Here is a 21,933-nt window from a genome sequence, read left to right as displayed (position 1 = left end):
AGAGATCTTCTTAACCTAATAATGATGACAGATAACAGTCATCAGTTTGGTTCTGTCAGGATGCCACTGATGCAAATGCCTTGGCAGACATTTCTATCAGTTTATTTATGCAATTTACTGTCACCTTCGTATGGCTTCTTCCAATCACAGCCACCTACCATAACTTACAACTCTCAATTATCAAATCAACCGATTTGCAGAAACATGATCCCTGCACCTTCCTCTAACACCAAAGGTTTCACACAAAACTCTTCCTGTATCTAACTTCAGTTAGACTGTGCACTTAGATCATTACTTGATTGAGTCTTTTAAATTCCAAAAATACTACAAGGTGCAACAATAAAGTAATGAGACTGATTTTTTTTTTTTTTTTTTAGTAAAATGTGGCAATCCCATTGCCTTTATAGACACTCCATCTTTAATCTTGATTTTCCCACCACTAATAGTCCAAGTGGCACATCCATACAACCTCTCCGTCTTGAGTAGTGGTGTAGTAAGTGAACACGTGTTTTGGTCTCTCATCACGGAAATGGAGTTGCAGAATATTACACAATGGTACGCCATTTCTTTTTGTGTTAAACTTGAGAATACGACGACAACCTATAGTAAGCTTCAGAAAGAAAGCTTTTGGAAATGAGGTTATGTAAAGAGCTCAAGTTTTTAATGGACATAAAATGTTTCATGAAGGCTGAACAAATGTTGAATATGAAAACCACAGTGGATGACTATCAACCTCACACGACAGACATTGTGTGAGAAAAAGCTTTCATGTTGAAATCAAAAGTGAAATGTATGCTTGTGTGCTTTTTTGATTCTAAAGGCATTGTTCATAAAGAGTGGGTGCCTCCTGGATAAACAGTTAATCAATATTTCTATAAAGATTTTGTAAACGGAGTCCTCTGTGTCCATTCAAACATTGGCATTAGTTTTATTCTTCATTATGATAATGCACCATCTCATGCTGCATTGTCTGAACAGCAGTTTTTAACGTATTTCAGTACTACCACAGTCACCTTATTTATCAGATCTCGCTCCGAGTGACTTTTTTATTCCCAGAAGTCAAATTGGTGGTCAAGGGACACCATTTTCAAACAGCAGTTGTCCAAAATGCTGGGGCAAGGGTCTTAGACAACATTCCAGAAATGGTACCAGCAGTGGCAGAAGTGTGGGAGTAAGTGTGTGCAAGCAAGGAGATTACACTATGGCTGACTAAAAATGTAAGTAAAGATTTTTATCACATCAGTTTCATTACTTTATTGTTGCATCTTGTATTCTCATAACAAATGTTGATTGCAACAATGACAATTTTCACCTACAATTCAATTTACTCAAAGTTTTCATGATTTACCCAAACATGAAAAAAAGGAAAAGATTTTGCTTTCTTAATCGACCACCTTTTATACTTTTTTTTTTAATGTATTTAGTTAATTGAATGGCAATCTGCCATGTAAAACACTTTCAGAATATATTTAAAGTGAATATCCAAGGTTTACACTTGTAAGACCCACATTAGATTTTAAATGCTATCTGGAATTCTGGAATTAGATTGATACTGGGAAGTCCAAAAATCTGTATCAAGAAAAATCTAACTAATTTTTTTATATTCTTCACCCAACTTGTATCCCCAAACCAGAATACCATATAAGACTATACAATTTTACATGCTCCATCTAATTTTTCTATTCAGAAGAAATTGAAATACTTTGTTTAATAAAGATAATTTTCCTCATACTATTTAAAACTAATTTTCCCCCATTGAGGTTTTTTCTTCAAAATGTTTCTTCATTAATAACAATGTACTTATGTTATACCTAAATATGTATATATTTTTTTTCCTTCTTCCACAGGAACTTCATCAAAATACATTTGTTATTTTATCCTTAGGTGCCCACACTATCTGAACACAATTTTCATCCAGGGTTCATGTGAGATTTCTGCTGAATGCAGTAATTTTTTTAAACTTATTAATCATTTTTCTCAATATTACAGGATCATAATCTAAACTAATTAAGTCTTAGCATATAATATAATCCTGATGTTAAGTGAGCCAATCCACAAATCCTCTCCTACCACATGCTGTACATTGTTTACATAAGAGACATAGCAAACAGATGTGTACTTTTCGTTTTAAAAAAAGTCTATATGTGATTTAATAGGCGCACAAGGAAGTCGTGTAGTGTCCACATCAGATTTTTTTTTATGATGTATATATCTCCATAATTCTAGATAATTGTTTAATATTACTCTTTTCCACTTATATTTTTTAATATAAAACAAATTTCTTAATTGATAATCAACCAACCAGAGTGACTTAAATGTGTTACTCATACTGATATGATGATGTGTATTTATTACTGAGAATTAAACTGTTATATTTTGTATTAGAGGAGAAAATTCTTCACTTATCTTTGTAAAATTATATCTTAGATCTTCTCAGTTGAAAAGATTGGGTTCTGTACTATATTAAAGCTTGTTCTTTTTTGTATTATTGTAGTAAATTTTTACTATTTATTTGAGAAAAATTATAGAAAAATATATATAAAATTACCGTTTTTTAGCTGTTATTCTGATGCATACTTTTAATATTCCATAAATTTGTTAAAAAATTGTATAAAAAAAATTTTGTTGAAACACATTTAGGAACATAATTTTATTTTCCATGTCAAGTATTTTAACATTTTTTGATGGTCAATTGTAATACATTGTCATTGTATAGAAAATTGTTGTCATAACTCTCAATAAAAGAAACAAAAAGAAAAGCCAGCATAGAATTGAATGTACATTTAAATCCATTTTGATTATATTTAAATCATTTAATTTTTTAAACCTTGGTTTAAAAAACCAAATCAATAACCACAAACCACAATTTTTAATATTAGTATATTAGCATCACTATTTTGTAAAATATGTTTTTGACTTTTTGAAAATTAAAAAATTTGGCTCATGCATCAGAAGGCTTATTTTTAATGATTAAAATATTCATCAAAATTTATTTAATTTTTTGGGGGGTTTTTAAGTTGTTTTAGTGACTGTTGATCAACAAAATATGTTTTGAGCATTAAAAATTTGAAATGTAAAAAAAATTGTTCATTTTGGCAGCTCCTACGTTCAAGGAGAACTATTCAAGTAAAATGAAATTTTAAGTAGGTAATCCCCAAGTAAGTGATGATAACTTTAATATATACTTTATTGTTATTTATATAGCAGCTTATATCTCTGTAACCGAGGGGGGGGAGAAGGGTCTGTAATTGTTAAAAAATACAAATATTAGTCACAAATTCTTAATGAACAAAGTTTTAATTTTTCAGAAAGGGGATGAAAATTAATGACTAATATTTTTATTTTTTTTTTTCAAGAAATACTAAAGAGTAAGGTCTATAAAAAAATTAAAACTTTTACATTTTAAATTCAATGTGTAACTTGTGAGATGGATTTAAATTTAAAAAACTAATTTTTTTTTTGTTAATCCAGACTGTTGTAGTGGGATGGGCAAAAAAGATTTTATAGCAGTTTGAAGACGTATCGATGAAGAAAATATAGATACAAAGAAACTCTCATTAACTCCTTTTCTGAAGCAAGATACAGCTAAAAAAGAAAAATATATAAAGTCATTTTTTGGGAAAGGGGTTAATATTAAATAAAAATCTTTTGTAATTTGTGATCTCGATAAAAAAAGTTCAGATTGTTTAAGAAAAATGTTTTACTAACATGCACCAGTAAAGATTTGAAATTTTATTTCCCCCCCCCAAAATACCCCCATCCTTTTTCCAATTTTTGCAAAAGTTTACTTCATTCTTTCTACCCAAAGAGTAGTACCTGTCAAACAAGTTTGAAGCTAATTGGTCAGTGGGGTCCAGTCATAAGACCAGTATAAGCCAACAAACTACTATCTGACAAAAAAGGTTTTTTGGATTTGGAAGCATTGGAATATAAATCTTTTCACAGATATAATTTTTTTAAAACTTCTTTTTTTTATTAAAAAGAATCTTTTTCTCCTTAAGGGACAAAACTTTAAAAAATACCAATTTTGTTATCGATCTTTCCCTGTTAGAGCTATAGCTGGCAAAGTGATTTTTTTTTTGCACTGAATTATTTGTTTTAGCAACACTATTACAGTATAAGTATATTCCAATTAACAGTTATGAAGCAGAAAAGTGTAATTTTTAATATGTATAGAAATTTTTCCCATTAAGTCATATTCCTAAGGTATGACAATTCTTTAAATATTTTTATTTGGCACATACTGCAGATGTAATATTGGTTTTGGACAAAACAGTAAAATATTTCAGTGTTCCCTGATGAACAAATTCTCCTTTATCACTACTTAATATTTTATGATATCTGTTATTCTTTCTTCTCCATTACCAATTGTGTGGTTATAGATCTGACTTGTTTCTTCATGCTGAGGATGTCAGGAACTGAAGAGCTAGTGCTTTTTTGGTGTATCGTCTTCAGGGATTTGTTTCCTGTCTGATAACTGTTCAGCAGCAAACTTAGTGGTTGAAGTTCCTACCAATTAAAGCCAGGCCTCTTCCTAATCCCCCCTCCCAGTAGCAGTAACAACATTTCATAAAGGTGGAAATTTCCATATGCTATTAGAATAATTGTGACAAACTTCATGATCTATATAGAGATTGTGTACATATTTTAATGCTTAAAACTACTACACAATGAGACATAATAATTTATTAGTTTTTTCTCTGATTTACTGTAGACTATGTGAAATCCTTATGTTATCTGTATTAATGGGATGGCTTGTGTTATCTGTATTTGAATTAGTCTTTTCATTATTAATATTAAAATAAAACCTTACTATATCAAGCATGGATGATTTTTCTTTTTTTTTATGTAATTAATCTGTATTTGTTACCCAGTTGTTGAAAAATCAGAAGAAAAACATGAAGAAAAAGAAACAGTTACAGTAAATTCACTTCCAGGTTTATTATCATTTCTTGAATGTTTAACCAATCCAAGTGAAGATGGAAGAATTATTTGTACATATAATAATGCAAAGAATTGTGGTGGATGTATTAAATTTCTTCTTTTAAATTCCAGTTCACATTTTAAGGATATTGTTCAACAAGCGAGGTATGTTTAAATTTAATTGTAATGGTTTATTATAATTTACTATTTAAATTGCAATAGTTAACTGATAAAATTATTCTTACAAGTGAATTCATTATGCATTTGCTTTACACTCGCCATCTTCCAGCCTCTTTTTTATGCTCTGTTAGATGTTAATTATCTGAAGTTACTGCTAACCCTATTCATATCATCATCTGTCCATTCTCTGTTTTTCTAATACTTGATAGCTTGGTAGATTTCATTTTCTTCTAGATCATCTGTAATATCTAATCTTTCCCAGAGTCTCTTTACACCATCTTCTAATCCTTCTAGCATTTTTACTTTCCCAGCTATAGCAATATATTCTGCATTGGCTGTAACAAGAAAATATATACATCAGTGCTACGTCAAATATACTAATGCTTTTCAGTTTTTCCTCTCCCATGTCCTGTTCAGTTTATATTGGCCCACCCAGTATATACCTTTTCTTGATTGTATGTATGTGCAATCTAGTAAGGATTGCATATAAAATATCAGGTAACCTACATGTACAACCTTAAGCTTGAGAAAAACATTGCCACATCTGAATTTTACTTTTGTATGTGTATTTTCTTAATAAAATTATGTTATAATTACAGGAATTAGATTAAATGAGTGCAATAATTTTGGCATATAGATCTCTATATCAAAGTACTGTATTTTACGACAGATGAATTGTAACGTATGAAAAATGCCAAGCTTAGATAGTAACAGAGTACTGTAGGATTTAATTGTAATATCTGTTGTAAATAAATTTAAATACTGATTTCTTAGCTATGTCCAAAAAAAAAGTTTTCTATTAATGAAGAAATTTCGTTTAATTTTTCAACTTCCATTTTTACAAAGAAAGTTATCATTATCATTTTAAGTTTAGTGAAATTTATAGGACTGAGGAAATATTTCTTTCTGTAAGAATGATCTGCTGAAATCACAGTTGCATTGCCAAAGGTTTTTGTTTCAGGTGTTGCCAAAGTACAAGTATATATGTTTATTCTGTTCGCATGACAGGATAAAATAAAAATCATATAACTAAAGATTAATCAGGAATATCGTTACATTTAATTTAAAATTTATGGTCTAATATTTTTATTATTATGCCTTACATTACTCGTAATGCTTTAAATGAGTGTCATTATTAATAAAATATCACTCATTTTTTTGCAAACGCCTCTGATCATCCACTGAGTATGATAAATCTGGCCTAAATTATGTTTCCATTTAGAGAAACATGATTCATTGATTTCTATTGAACATCTAGGCATACCAATCCTGACAGGTTAATAATTAAGGAATGAGCACAAACCTTCGACAAATAACACTTTCAGTTTGTGATTGCTTTTTTTCCATGCCGAGTTCATAGTTACAGAATTTGGTTGTGGTATATTTCTTATACTGGTAATAAATAAATAATGTGATCTTATTGGATGGTAACTTACTATTTTCTAACCACGCCCCTCTTTCATAGATTATTCTATGATGCACAATATTCTCTTGCATAATTGATGATTGGATCAGACCGTTCACGTAACAACATACCGTTAGGACACATCCTTTCCTGATTTAGAATTCCGCATCACTGAAAGTGCTATACTGCATCCTTTTTCAATTTAACTTTCTTGGTGAGTTCAAAAAAAGAACATTGTACTTCTATTGCACCTCTACAACAACTAAACACAAATAAAACAAAGTTATGTATTAGCCACAATAAAAGAAATTAATTAAAAACAATTACATAAATATGATAGTAAGTATTTGTAAGATAAAACTTATAAGTATAAGTCACTTAGACATTCTAAAATACATAAAATTTATACGTGTAATTTGGGATTAATATATAGTAAAATTTCATTTTAAAATTAATTGCGTATTAGTACATGTTAATTTTGTAGGGAAAATTATTTTTTTCATTTATTGGCAAACTGTTTCTACAGTAATATTCTAAAAATTTGTTATTGTTATTGCAGGTCTGTAATTGTGGCTGGTGGTACAATGCAACCGATTACAGAATTTAGTCATCAATTATTTGTTGCTGCTGGTGCATCCTTAGACCGTGTTTTACATTTTTCATGCGGACATGTTATACCTTCATCACATATACTACCTATTACTCTTACTAATGGACCAACTAATATATCACTAGACTTCTCATATACATCAAAGGAATCTAATAATATGGTAATTTATGTGCAATTAATACATACAATGCAGTCATCATGATATACCATAACAGTTATTTTGCTACCATGGTGCCACCTCATAAGTTGTACAATATTTTTTTTAGACTATATAGTGAGGGTAAGCACGTGTTGATTTGAGATGTATTTTACTTAGCATTCAGAACAGTTCATTGCTATTATGAAGAAAATAATAAAACTTAATACACCACCATAACTGTTGTCGTACAAATATGAATAAGTTATTATATGAACTAAAATTACTGAAAAAAATTTGTAATGAGCATGTTAATTCTTATCATTCTCTTTTGCAAAGTACTTTTTGGATTTCTTTGTGCATATATCTCCCGTGTTTGTTTTCATGGAATACAGAGAAAGGTATAGAAAGCATAATTATTCTAATTTATCCATTAGCTTTTTTTTTAGGAGGTAAATAGTTCAAAATTTGTTTCTAAGATCATCTCAGATTAAAGGTGCTGGCTTTACTTAAACCAGCACCTTTGGCTTTTTTAGCCATCATGACACTTGCCCCCCAGTAGAGTTCTACACCACTGATTTTTTTTTTTAATGTTTTTTCAAATAGTCCCATAAGAAGAAGTTCAGGGTTATCAGATGTAATATCTCTGGAGCCAAAGAGTGTTAACAAAACTGAAATAATGTGACTTGGAAATAATTCTCATTGTGTATTCATGCAAAAACAGCAAATGCATGTCACGACATTGTCCTGTTGTTCAAAGGTTCTAAAGGCTCTTTGCAGCTAAGGAATGCAAGATCCCTTCATTTGCAAGCAGGATTCCTCCCTTAGAGTGAATGTTCTATTATTTCAGCAAAAAAAAAAAAATATATATAGAGTTATTATGCCATCATTCGTACATATACCATATGACTTTTTTTACAACACCCTGATGTTTCATAGACTTGTTTTATTTTATTCAATTTTATAATTATAGTAAATATTAGTCAGACATGTTACTGTTACAATCCTAGTATAGTTTCTACATATAGTGGTAATAAAAGATAATCCAAGAAAGGCAGAAAAAAACTGCTGTTATAATTAGAATGCTAGATACAGTTAGCAAAATCGGATGTGGCTTGAGCATTACCCTTCAATGATGACGGTCTCCTTTTCCAGTTCATAGATAACAGTTCTTCAGTAAAGAATTGTTTAGTTGATGTTGGCTCAATAGATTAGTCAGAGAATGCCAAATGAACATTCTTATCTGCTTAAGTAACAGCATAACATTACTGCTAAAATGAAAATAAGTCAGGGTAGCAAAAAAAATACAAATACAATAAATCGAATTTGTATGGCATTTTAATTTACATGTACCATAATTTTCAATTTTATTTTTTATTTTTTTAATTTCACTTGCATATTTAGTCAATCTGGGTTATATGACTTTTCAGTCACATTCATTTTCTTCTCAATAACATAAATAAAAATTATTTTATAATTTTTTTTTATCATAGATCAATTTTTACCAACTTTTTGAAGAAATTACTTATTACTTTCAGTCGCATGGTTTGATTGGGGGGTGAAAATGAATTTTCTTTACGTTTTGAGGTTTCAGGAGTATGAAAATACCATTCACCATACGGTTTCCTTTTATATTTATTTGTTGGCCTACGTGTAAAATCTTGTAGCTTGAAGATCTCTAAAATAACTACATCAATTTCTTTGAAATTTATATCCTGTGTTAGTGTATCTTGTGAAAATCTGATGAAGATTGGTTGAGTTGTTCTTAAGTTACACTAAATTTAACATGAAAAGAATTTGAGCAAGCAGTAAAATAAAACGAAAAAAGTCGGCTTCTTGTGCAGTACTGTGCAAGAGTCTTTTTAATTTCATCATCTAACTGTTTTATGTCTCGTAACCAACTTTTCTTGTGTTGAATGATGGATTATGGATATCTGCTTGCAACCTACCCTTTCATTATTAACGTACAGCCACTCCAGCCACAGTGTAATACGTTGGTTGTGGTAATAGCATACACTACGTAATTCCCGGATAAATAAACTATGGATAATTTACATTTCCTTTATTTACCTTTAAATTTACAGCGAATTAATTAATACATTAAATCACAATAATTTCATACTTTAAATAAATACACATTTTTACATACTGTCTAGCTAGAACAGGTATAAAATTAGTAAGGGTTGTTTAGTTATTAATTGATTAACAGTATTAAACTTAGCTGGTTCATTATTAAATAAGAAAATGACGGGATGTTAACAATTATCAAGAATATGAAGAAAACACATGAATCTAAACAATTCCTTCTGAAAATTCTCTCTAATTGCAATATATTACCTTGGTTTTTTCTCAGCTTTACACCATCTGTTTTCCATGCTGACATTTTCACAATTTTTCTTTGTGTTATTTGCATAATATCCAAACCATCTCACTCTATTCTGCCCAATCCTCTTGGTTATACTTACCACTAGTTTCCTTTCTTATTTTGTAATTTTTTATGATCCTCTCCAGTTCTTCAGATTATATTAATAGCAAACGTCACATCCACTGCTTGAATCTTACATTCCTCTCTCACAATTGATCCATTGTATAGATACATTAATATTGCAATAAAGTGCCAGATGTACAAAAAAGAATACCAGGGTTTTAATTGGATATATCTTTTGGATGAGATTTAAGTGTTTATTTAAGACAAGAATAAAAGAGTATAAAGGACAGTTTTAATGCACATGGCCACAAATTGATTCCTTATCTTTCTGCTTGACAGCACCAACTCCTAAACAAGAGGCCTTCTTTGTTTTGCAGTTTACTAAATGTTAATCAGTAGTTACAGTTCAAAATTTGTTTTGTAAAGAATTTCCTTATGATCCTCTGAGTGACAATAACATTTGTCAGTGGCATAATCGGTTTGAAATGACCAAATATCTGTGTAAAGGGAAGAATACAATATGACCGAGTGTGTCTGAAAAAATTTTGAATGCAACAGGGGGTCTTCCTGTGTAGTCCTAAAGAATCTGTTAGGAAGGCCAGCCAATGATGGTCTGGAATGTTTTAAGGAATTCTTACATATGCATCCATACCATTTACATCTGTTATAGGTTTTAAAGCCTACCGACTGATTACACTGAGCATGTCAACTTGAAATGTTGCAGCATGCAGATAATGACTTTCTTGATCATATTGTGTTTAGTGACAATTCGACTTTTCATCTTAGTCGAAAATTAACACACATAAAGTGTGTACCTGGGTTCAGAATAACCCCCATGAAGTCTAACAGTGTGAAAAAATTTCCCAAAATTATATATTATCTGAGCGATATCTCGCACACAAGTTTAAGGCAAGTTTATGGGCTGATCTTTTTCACTGAAGCAAGTATAACAGAAATTGCTTGTTTGGGTATACTGCATTTATTTATAGTTCTTCCCTTGACTGCAGGATGGACCAGAGAATTTTATTTGGCAACAAAGTGGTGCATCTCCTCACTAATAATTCTCTTCAGGATCAGTTGAATGTCTTTTTTCCCCGACCACTGGATCTGTTGGCATAGACCTGATATAGATTGTTTGTGATGGCATCCAGCGTCTTGTGATCTGAAGCTATATAATTCTCTACTTTGGGGTTTCATAAATGATCTTGTATCATAAATGATACCTCTGCTATCTAGACACAGGATTGAAGCAACTGTTGCTTCCACTACTAAAGACATATTGATTATTTCAGACTGGTTGGATGTGTGCCATGTGACAAAAGGTTCTCACGTTTAACACTCAAGAAATAATGTTAGTATTTCATTTTATTTGATTCATTATTTTGAGTCAAATTTAGAGATATTAAATAGCTTTAAAACCCTGATTCTCTTGTGTATACTGTTTATGTGCTTCTTTGCTCTTAGGGATTTTCTCATACCAGGTTAGACACACTCCAAATACTTTTCCCAGCTCTTTCTAATCTTTTACTTGTCCCATGCTATCTCACTTAAGTTCTGGAAACTTTCCACTGCTAGCTATATTTTTTTTTTTTTTTTTAAGTAGGATGATAATTTCACAAGTACTCTTTAAAAATGACCATTGACCTGTCCATTTAATGTCGCATGTCTGATGGAACTTAGGACACCTTATTAAAACCCTAAAATGATATATGTGTTTTGTAAGCTGATATCTACTCCTTATTTTACAACATGACAAACAATTTGATCACAAATTTTAGTATGATAATATAATAGACCTTAGAAAAAAATAATTATTTTGTTGTCTAAGAAATATCATAAATTCAAGGTTTGATCAAAAAATATGCAGAATTCTTGAATTTCCCAGTGTCCAATTGTCACAATTTTTTTTAGTTGTGTTGGAACACTTGTTCCTAACGTGTGGTAACATTGGTAGCCATATTAGATGCTTAGTTTATTGCTTGTTGTCGAAAAGGTTACACATGTTTTAATGTAGTCAATGATTTTTTACTTGTGAAAAAATGGAACAAAGAATCGGCATTAAATTTTACTTTAAGAATGGAATAAAGTGCAGCACCTCATTGAAAATGTTGAATGTTGCTTTTTCCGATTCTTCTATGAATAAAAAAAGTGTTTACAAGTGGTCCAAACATTTCCAAGAGAGCCATGAAGACATAAAGGTGATGACGTCCCACCACATCAACATCCAATGGCAACGTTGAAAAAGTGAAGAAAATAATTATGGACAGTTGCTGAATCACTATCAGAGGGTCAAGAAGGATTACTACCTGGAAGTTCTATGCTGTTTGCTTCAAGCAATCCGAAGAAAATATCCAGATTTTTGGCGAAAAAATTCACAGTAATTACACCACAATAATGCACCTGCAAACACACTTCACTGCTTGTTTGTGAATTTTTGACCAGAAACAACACCATTGTAATGCCCCAGCCTCTGTATTTGCCGAACATGGCCCCCTGTGACTTTTTCCTATACCTGAAATTGAAAAGAATCATGAAAGATGACATTTTGCCAACATTGACGAGATAAAGACAGAATCGCTGAAGGAGCTAAACACCATACTGGAAATTGCGTTATAGAGGTGCTTCAAAGGTTGGAAAAAGCACTAGCACAAACGTATTATATCTGAAAAGGAGTACCTTAAAGGTTACAAAATTGGTATTAATGAATACACACATATCTTTGTATATATATATATATTTTATATTCATATTTATGAATTCCACATATTTTTTATCAAACCTCATATTCAAACTGATTTTTTAAAATAAATTTTCACTGGTGATATTTAAGTATTTATTATTAACAGATGGATGAAGTTGGCAGGATATTATTAAATATTACAAATATAGTTCCTGCTGGGATAGTCTGTTTCTTTACTTCATATAATTATGAGCAAACTGTGTATCAGCATTTAACAAAAACTGGTATTATATCTAAAATATCTGCTAAAAAGAAGGTATGTTAATTTATATTACCTTTTTTATTATAATTTAAATTTTAAAGATCTTTTAGTGTGAAACTTTTTACTTTATAAAATTGGTATTAATGCCAATCTTTTCTAATTCTTTGTATCTTGCTTTCAGGTAATTCTAGAATATGTTATGGTAGGTGATAGAACTATTCCATTTTTCACATTTTATATATATATATATATATATATATATATATATATATCCATAATACCGCTCCTTTATCAATTAATTTTAATCAAAGCAGTAAATATATAGTGGTCCTAATTGTTTTATGTATGTTTAAGCCTTACTGTTTACTGATAGGACCTACCGTTTTATATTTTTTTGTAGAGGAAGTGCCTTTGGTTGTCCCATTGAACGTTTTTATCGAGTTAACGCAGGTGGAAACCAAAAGTGTGTACATAGATGATTTGCTGCATTTTTTATTTTTGTGGATGTATTTAACTTTTGTACCATAAAGACATTTTTATAGTTTGATGTTATTCTGATATTCAAAATATTTTCTTCCAAAAATTCAAGAAAGTTTGAAGATTTTTATTTACATCCTCTTGAGAATAAACTTTTATTCTCCATCCTTCGAAACCAGTCTTCAAAGAAACCCTGCCATCATGATATCTTGTTCCACTCATCGTCCTAAGCCCTTAGTAGGTTATCATTGATTATAAAATGTCTCCCTTTCTGTTCTTTACTGCAGGGTTCAGCGTGAAATTACATGGAACAAGAATTAGAGCTTTATCCTAATTCTTGCTCCAAAGCAGCCATCCTGTTAGTGTAGGAAGGCTGCACTAACAGTTTTATTCCGGTGCTGGCCAAATTCTTAGGGCAAACCTTTGAGCGGTGTGCTCCAAAGTTTCCTGAGAGCTTCAACTTCAGGCAGGAATTCCTCGATATACCACTTCTCTATAACTGTGTTCTGAGTTTACAACACAACTCACTCTAAAATTCCTCTTTCCTCTAAAATCTCAATTTTAGAACAACCTTGGAAGTCTCATCTTCAAACACCCATACATTGTTCTGAGCCTCGGCAGCCAGGTTTTATCACCCATCACAATACAGTTCACATAGGGATTTCCCATTTTCAAACTTTTTCAGCACTTCACAGCTCCTTGAAAAAATGACGTACCATCTGATTGTCAGTCAAAATATGAATCACTCAAAGGATATAAAGCTTTCTAACTGGAAGGTGATCGTGCAAAATAGCATGAACTGCTGATGCATTAATATCCAAAGACATCTCTATTTGGTGATCGGCCACACGTGTCTGTCTCAAGAATTTTGCATACTGTTGATGCATTAATATCCAAAGACATCTCTATTTGGTGATCGGCCACACGTGTCTGTCTCAAGAATTTTGCATACTGTTGATGCATTAATATCCAAAGACATCTCTATTTGGTGATCGGCCACACGTGTCTGTCTCAAGAATTTTGCATACCCCAGCAACGTTTTTCTCAATCACAAATGAAAACAGTCGACCTGACCTTGGAGCATCTTCAAGGCCAAAATCTTCTCTTTTAAACTTTTAGTACCATCTAAGTAGTATTGTACAATGAGGACAATCCTCTCTGAGTCATTCAAGTACGAATCATTCCTCTAAACACTGATCAACACTTAACCCACATGCAAAATTGCTTGATATTCAGTTTTCAACTACGAAGACATCACTACCTCTTTTCACTAACACAGCTAAAAAGCAAATGACACTAAGACAATGACTAGAGTGGCTACAGTGCTGGTTGGGACAATAATAACACATGCTTACTTGTAACCACAACCACCTGATGATCTGTTCTGTCATATTGCAAAACTTTCCTTTACCATGAAATGAAAACTTTTATGACTGGTCACCTACTTTTTTGATGCTGCTGCATCAGCATCCGCTACATAGTGATAAAGTTACTGTGTGGTGAGGAATTACTAAAGATGCCATTATTGCACCAAATTTCTATGAGGAGAATGGACACAAAACACTGTTAATGAAAAGCATTACCATATTGCTTCAAAGTTTCCAGATCCCTGAATTTCAAAGGAGTTGCAATTGAATTTCATAAGAACAAGATGGGATAACTGTCCACACAGCTATCAATGCAATGGATTATTTGGAACAGAAATTTCCAGGACGCCTAATTTCTCACCATGAAGACATTGCTTGACCTGCTTGTTTTCCAGACCTCAAAATATGACTTTTTCATGTGGGGGGTTTCATAAATCCAGTGTGTACATTTTTAAACACAATTAAACACCACATAAATTTGAATGAATTTAGAGGTAAGCTAGGAAATTCCTACCATAACACTAATGACATAAGGTCATTAGCGTTATGTCATAAGGTCATGTTTTTAAGAGCCTGAATGAAAGGCTTGAAGAGTGCCTGATAAAAAATGGATGTCATTTAGATAATCGCATTTTAAAAATTGAAATTTGATTTTTGCATGTCTTTTGCAAAATTACACAAAATGTTTAATTTCACTAACATAGTGTCACATGTCAATGTGACATCACATTGTATCAGAAAAATAAATCTTAAAATATGTTCAGTTATTAATCGATTGTTTCTGTTCAAAAACTGTCAGGTTTTTATGCTGCACACCGTACATAATATGACCTCAAATCATTTTCATTACATCCTCTAAAATTTTTTATTTGTTTATTTTGTATGCTGATTTTATTTATTAATATCTACTTCAAATGTTAATTTATAATGAAAAAAAAAAAAAACTCAAATGCAAAAAAACCCGTTAGTATTATTTCATATTTTTATATAATAAATATGTATTTTTTGTAATAAAAAAACCTTTCTATTATTAATTAATTTCACTTATTTAATATATACTTAATTATTTTAATTACTTTCTTAATTTAATAAGAATTGGTTCAGTTCAAGTTGCATGTAGTAGCAAATCTATATATTCCTTATCTAATCTACATTATGCATAATTACCTATCAGCCTATAAATAATAGTATGTTTTAACTGCATATTCTCTGAAGTATATTAAAGTGTTTATTTTATTAGGTTTAATCATTTAAAGACATTATTTATGGATGTTTTGTAACGATTTGAATAGTTGAAATTAATTACAAGTATATTATACAGGTTCTTTAGTGTTACTAATGCAGATAAATCGTAACCATTCCTTTTCTAAATAAGATTTTAGTAACAGTTAATTTTAATTAACTGTTAACATAAAAATCTTATTAAAAAAAAATTTTGTAAACATTTAAACTGTAATTTTTTTCTTATAGATATTCAGAGAACCAAAGGAATCTAATCAAGTTGATAAAGTCCTTCAAAGTTATGCTAAAGCTGTTAAATCATCAAATGTTGAATCAAAATTAAATGGAGCTCTGCTGTTTAGTGTTGTTGGTCAGTTTTATTTTTTTTTTAATTTAAACTTTACAGTATTTAATGTGGTAGATCAAAAACTAGAAAAAATTAGCTAGCAAATTAGGTTGTAGATAGTTAAGTCAGAATCCTCTTATTTAAGTTGATTCCCAGGTGATAGCATTGAACTGTTCACTGGAATTGAATCAGGTTACACATTACAGAACGGAACAGAACGCAAGAATAGTGCGAGTTTCAATATTTCTCCCTACAGATCACAGAGCCTGGACAATGTCCCTTGCTGCTGTATCTTTCTATTATCGGGCGGGTTTCATCGATTGTTTAGTGGCAGTTATAAATTTTAAGTTTTATTTATGGACAGATTTGGTAATTTGCATTCCTATCCGTATGGACCAGCATGAAATTTATTTACTAGTTCTGACCTTGTGAGACTAAGCTTTTGAGCCTAGTAATCCCGGCATGATTCCCCTTCAGCCCATCCGCTGAAGTCCTTTCGGTACCAGCACCTATGGGCTAGCAGGAATGCTAGCCCAGGAATCCGGGGATTCTTAAATCACCGAACGGCTCGTGTTCGTGTAGATGATTCGCTCTCAGATAGTGTCATCTTGGAGAATGGAGTGCCCCAAGGTGGTGTATTAAGTGCCACCTTATTTTCTGTAGCCATAAATGATATTACCAAATGTGTTCAGGCTCCTGTCTCATGCTCTCTATTTGCTGACGACTTTGCTATCTACATTGCAAGCCGTTCGGCACCTACAGCAGAGAGACTACTGCAGAACACTATATATCACCTTGAAGCTTGGTCCAGGATTACTGGTTTCACATTTTCATCCGAAAAAACAAAATGTGTAGTTTTTTCTCGGCTACGAAACCCTTCTATTCCGCAAATTTTTCTGAACGGTGAGACTATTACTATCTCTAATTACGTTAAGTTTTTAGGTTTAATTTTTGATAGTCGTCTTACTTGGGTCAAACATTTAAAAGAATTGAAAACAAAATGTTCCAAAATTTTAGATATGATGCGAGTCCTTACTAACACCAACTGGGGAGCCGATAGATCATGTATGATACGTTTTTACTATTCCTTTGTTCGCTCCCGTTTAGATTACGGTTGTGTAGCCTACTCATCAGCTCGTCAAACCGTGCTTAAAATGCTGGATAGTGTACATCATGCTTTCCTTCGGCTTGCCACAGGCGCGTTTAGATCAAGTCCTGTCGCAAGCTTACTTGTAGACTGTGGTGAACCATCACTTTGGGATAGACGAGACCAGCTTTTATTATCGTATTTTGCTCGTCTCAGAGGACAGCCAAATCACCCGGCTCTTGAGTCAGTCTTTAAAAATCCTAATCTAGGAAAGTATGAGGATCATCCACGTCGTACTGCACCTGTAGGTGTCCGTACCTGGCGTCTGCTGCAGCATATAAATGTTGACACACCGTCATTCTTTCCTATGTACCCTTGCTCATATCCTCCATGGAGAATAAGCCTTATAAATTTTAATTTTGACCTGACTACATGTAATAAACAATCAACACCATCTATCGTCTTTCAGCAGATGTTTCAGTGTGTTCTCTCCAAGACGAAACCAGACGCGGTTGTATACACTGATGGATCGAAACAAAACGATACGGTTGGGTGTGCTTTTGTTGTCAATGAGAGAACTTATATGTTTGGTCTCCCCAGTATTACGAGTGTGTTTACCGCTGAACTATATGCTATAAATAAGGCTCTAAACATCATTAACCCTAAATATAGAAAAATCCTTATTTGCAGTGACTCGTGTAGTGCTCTCCAAGCCTTAAAGAACTTTTATTCCAAACATCCTATCGTCATTGAAATTTACAATGCAATCGCTGAGTTGAATAATCGCAACACAGAATTAAGTTTTTGCTGGGTCCCTAGCCACGTAGGGATTCCAGGTAATGAACATGCAGATTCCGCTGCCAAAGAAGCATGTAACCAGCCTCCTTTCACCACCCGAGTTGCTACTTCTGATTTCATTAACTATGTAAAACAATTATTAAGAACAAGGTGGCAAGGTGATTGGACAGCTACTGTCGATAATAAACTCCGTCAGATTAAAGATTCTGTGTTACCATGGAACTCCTCATACAGAAAACCCCGGCGTGAGGAAGTAGTTCTCTGTCGATTGCGGATAGGACACACGAGAGTCACACACGAGTACCTGTTTACAAGAGGACAACCACCTCTATGCGTAAGATGCAACTGCCGCGTGACTGTGCGCCACATACTCGTGGACTGCATATGTTATGCGGCATTGCGTCGTAAATTTAAATTACCTAGTAACATCCGTGGTATTTTGCGTGACGATAAGGAGGTTTTAAACCGGATGTTTATATTTTTACATAGTATAGGGTTAATGCAAAAAATTTAATAAGTATGTGTTCTTTCGTAATTGTATGTATTGTCCTATGTATTGTTTTTGTTATCCGAGTAGGGAGCCTTTTACAGTCCCTATCGGATTTTTTTGTTTTTTTGTATGTTTTTTAAATTCGTCTGTGATATTAGTTATAAGATTTTTGTGATATTAGTTTTAAGTTTTATCTCCTTTTTTAGTTTTAAGTTTTATTTATTTTTAATGTGATAGTTTTTAACATAGTTTTAAGTTTTATTTATTTTTAATGTGATAGTTTTTAACATAGTTTTAAGTTTTATTTATTTTTAATGTGATAGTTTTTAACAGAGTTTTAAGTTACATATTAGTGTTTTTGTTATCCGAGAATGGGCCTTTTACACCCATTCCGGATTTTGTTTCTGTGATAGTAGTTTTAAGTTTTAATTTTATCTAAAAACCTAAAATTATTTTTATTTATTTATTTATTTATCTATTTATTTATTTTCCGGGCGATGATAACGTTCAACCGTTTTTCGCCCTTAAAAAAAAAAAAAAAAAAAAAAAAAAAATATGGCATGAGGGCGTTTTCTTATACCCTGTGGAGTATGGTCCTCTCGGCCGTGTTCAGACACGGCTGCTCTCCTGAACAGTCTGCGTGCCTGCACCACCCCCAACTCGGATATGGTGTGTAGTCCCGCATTGTAGTAAAGAGTGACGTTTCTGATGAACCACGATGCACCAAATCCCCGGTATGTTTTGGACGACTTCTAATTTCTTTTGAAGCATGGAGTTCAACTAAGCTCCCCATGTCAGGCAAGCATATGTTAAAATCGGCAGGACGTATAGCTGAAAAATGACCAATTTGGTCACCAGTGGATATGGGCTGGCATTGTTCAGTACTGGGTACAGTGAGGCCCTGACGGCCTTTGCTCTTTGGGTCACATATTTAACATGTTTTCCTAAAGGGGATTTTTTTCTCCTGAGATTTCCAACTGCCTGGCTGGAGCACGTGTCCAGCAACATCATTGCCACCGATTTTTCACGGTTGGCCATGATTCTCCACATATGAGCCACGGCTCTACTAGATCCAATATTGGAGTCTGCTGTTGGAGTCTCTCGATCACGTAATCTACACTTCCGGATTCATAATAATATGCCATGTCGTCTGTGTATAGAACTGTTTTGACTCCTTCTCACAGCGCCATACCGTTGACATAGGCCATGTACAAGAACAGCAAAAGTACTGCTCCTTGGGGGACTCCAATGGCTAGGTCTCTGGTGGAGGAAATTGTTCCCTCTAAGCATATAACAAATTTTCGGTCTAGTAAATAAGACTGTATCAATCTGACATAGCGACAGGGAATCATCGTATGTGCGAGTTTATACAGCAAACCAAAGGCTTTGCCACATCTAGAAAAATGGTTGCAGTTACCGCTTTCCTATTTAGGCCTCAGACAAGACTCAAGACTGTCGATTATTTAACCAGTTGGAGGGTTGTCGAGTGGCCCTCCCTGAACCCAAATTGCTCAGGCCATACTCCTTTTCCCAAATGTCGCCTAATTCTCTCCAGGAGAATCTTTTCGAATAGCTTTGACAACACTGGTAATAAGGAAATCGGTCTGTAATTCCCAGGTTTGGGTAGGCATACCACCATTGCAGTTTTCCAGCAATTCGGAAAATATCCAACGTACAAAATTGACGTGAATATTGTGGTTATGGTCGCTATAAGAGCGGGTGGAACATTCCGGAATGTGTGAGCACTGATCCGGTCGACACCTGGAGCCTTGGCAGGGCTTGTGGCTTTGATTGCAGTGCAAACCTCCGCCTCAGTGACTTGGGTCTTTTTTTTGGGAGGCGTCCTACACCTGTACTAAATAATCTACGAGGAAGGACTCTACCTTGGTTGTGTGGTCGTCGTTCGGGGCGGGAGGGGGGTTTGGAGTAAATTGGTTCTCCTGGATGTCGGCGAAAACCTCCACCCTGTCTGCCTCCAAATATGCCAGAAGGCCTCGTTGCCCCACAACCGGGTGGTGGGGCTTCTTTCCTTCTCGTTATTTTTTGTTTAGCCTGAACACCGAGGAGTGGTCGTCTGAGACCATGGCGAGGTATTCATTCCACGAATCCTCTCCATGTTGTGCCAGCAGCTGTTTCACTCTGTCCATTTGAATATAAAAAGCCCTTTTATCATCAGGGGACAGAGTGATTCGGTATCCCCTCCTCTGTCTGCACTTTTCTGCTATAGTATCAGAGGGGAGATTATTACAAATAGGCCTCGTGGTTGTTTCTGTAGAGCTATTTGACAGAGCCTCGGTCATTGACAATGTGACACGTTCGACTGTGTCATCGATTTCCTCCGGTGTGGTCACAAGTTCAGGATGCACTGGCCTGTAATCCCGTTGAAGAGTTTCATAGAACCTTTCTCAATTCACTGACCTTTGGAGTATAGTTGAGGGGGTCCCAGCCGCCCCCTGCTTCGCCAAACTCCATGACAGGAGAGTGGTCCAAGCTGAGGTCTTCTATCATTTTAATCATGACTGGAGCGTTACTGCCTTCATAATTGCAATGTTGAGTATATCAGGTCTCAATCTGCCCGTTCAATGAACAAAGATGGGCACCTCGGGGCGTATGACGACTAACAGGCGTGCTCATGCCCTTTCATATAGCAACCTGCCATTTGCACTTGTCAAATTGCTATTCCAAGACTTGTGCTTAGCGTTGAGGTCGCCCATGAGTATCATCGGCCCATCCCAATTTTCTAGCATGGCATCTAGATCTGTGCCGGGTACAGCTGATACACTGCCTAGATGTTACACATTAGTAGTCTTGTTTTTTTTGTATATCTTTATCTTGAAAATTTATCTTATTCTTAATAACATTAATACTTTAAGGGATAAAAATTAATAAGAGTTTTTGAACACTTTTTATAAAGGATAAAAAGCATTCTTTTATAACAATTTATGCCCTCTGAACTGATTCCTTGAAAGAGTTATACAAAGTATAGTACTCAGTATTCTGAACAAACAATCTCAAGTAACATGCAAGACATCAAAAATAATCTAAATGCTCATTCAATTCTGACTGTAATATATTAGATTGTATGACAATGAGTTTTATGTAGAGTCAACCTATTTAACCCTTAATAGCGTCATGTACATAATATCAGGTTTTTTAGAATCGACCCTTTCGGGAATCATATTCCTCTGCATTATACAAATTATATTAATCCGATCAACCCAAGTACAGAATTAGTAGAATAAAATAGGATGACACCTACCTTATTCCATAATCCAAGTAAGAGTTGGATTATGCACTTTCGCAAGGTACCATTGAGGTACTTTCGCAAGTACCTCAAGTAGCAAGTAGCATCATCAGTTGCCCTATAATTTTTCAAATCTTTCGTTGCAAATTACTCATTAAAATTAAAATTGAGGTTTAAAATTGTTAAAAGATCCTTTTCCAATTAAATCAAAACAGAAATAAAACTATTTTATTTTTGTTTTTATATTAAAAAATTTAAATTGTAAATTAAAATTAAAAA

The 21,933-nt window shown here is 33.2% G+C and overlaps 1 protein-coding gene across 1 annotated transcript in view; it reads left to right on the top strand.

Moving 5' to 3' along the window:
- The window catches only part of LOC142333096 (ATP-dependent DNA helicase DDX11), an 82,196-nt gene that overhangs the window by 38,760 nt on the left and 21,503 nt on the right, over positions 1-21,933 (top strand). Inside the window, exons 11-14 of the mRNA XM_075379952.1 lie at positions 4,875-5,088; positions 7,068-7,278; positions 12,529-12,678; positions 15,939-16,059. Coding sequence (XP_075236067.1) covers positions 4,875-5,088; positions 7,068-7,278; positions 12,529-12,678; positions 15,939-16,059 — 696 coding nt within the window. The remainder of the gene's footprint in view (positions 1-4,874; positions 5,089-7,067; positions 7,279-12,528; positions 12,679-15,938; positions 16,060-21,933) is intronic.

Source organism: Lycorma delicatula, chromosome 12, assembly GCF_047948215.1.
Source record: "Lycorma delicatula isolate Av1 chromosome 12, ASM4794821v1, whole genome shotgun sequence".
NCBI lineage: Eukaryota > Metazoa > Arthropoda > Insecta > Hemiptera > Fulgoridae > Lycorma > Lycorma delicatula.
Note: the sequence above shows the minus strand (reverse complement) of the source record. Positions and strands in the feature narration are given on the sequence as shown.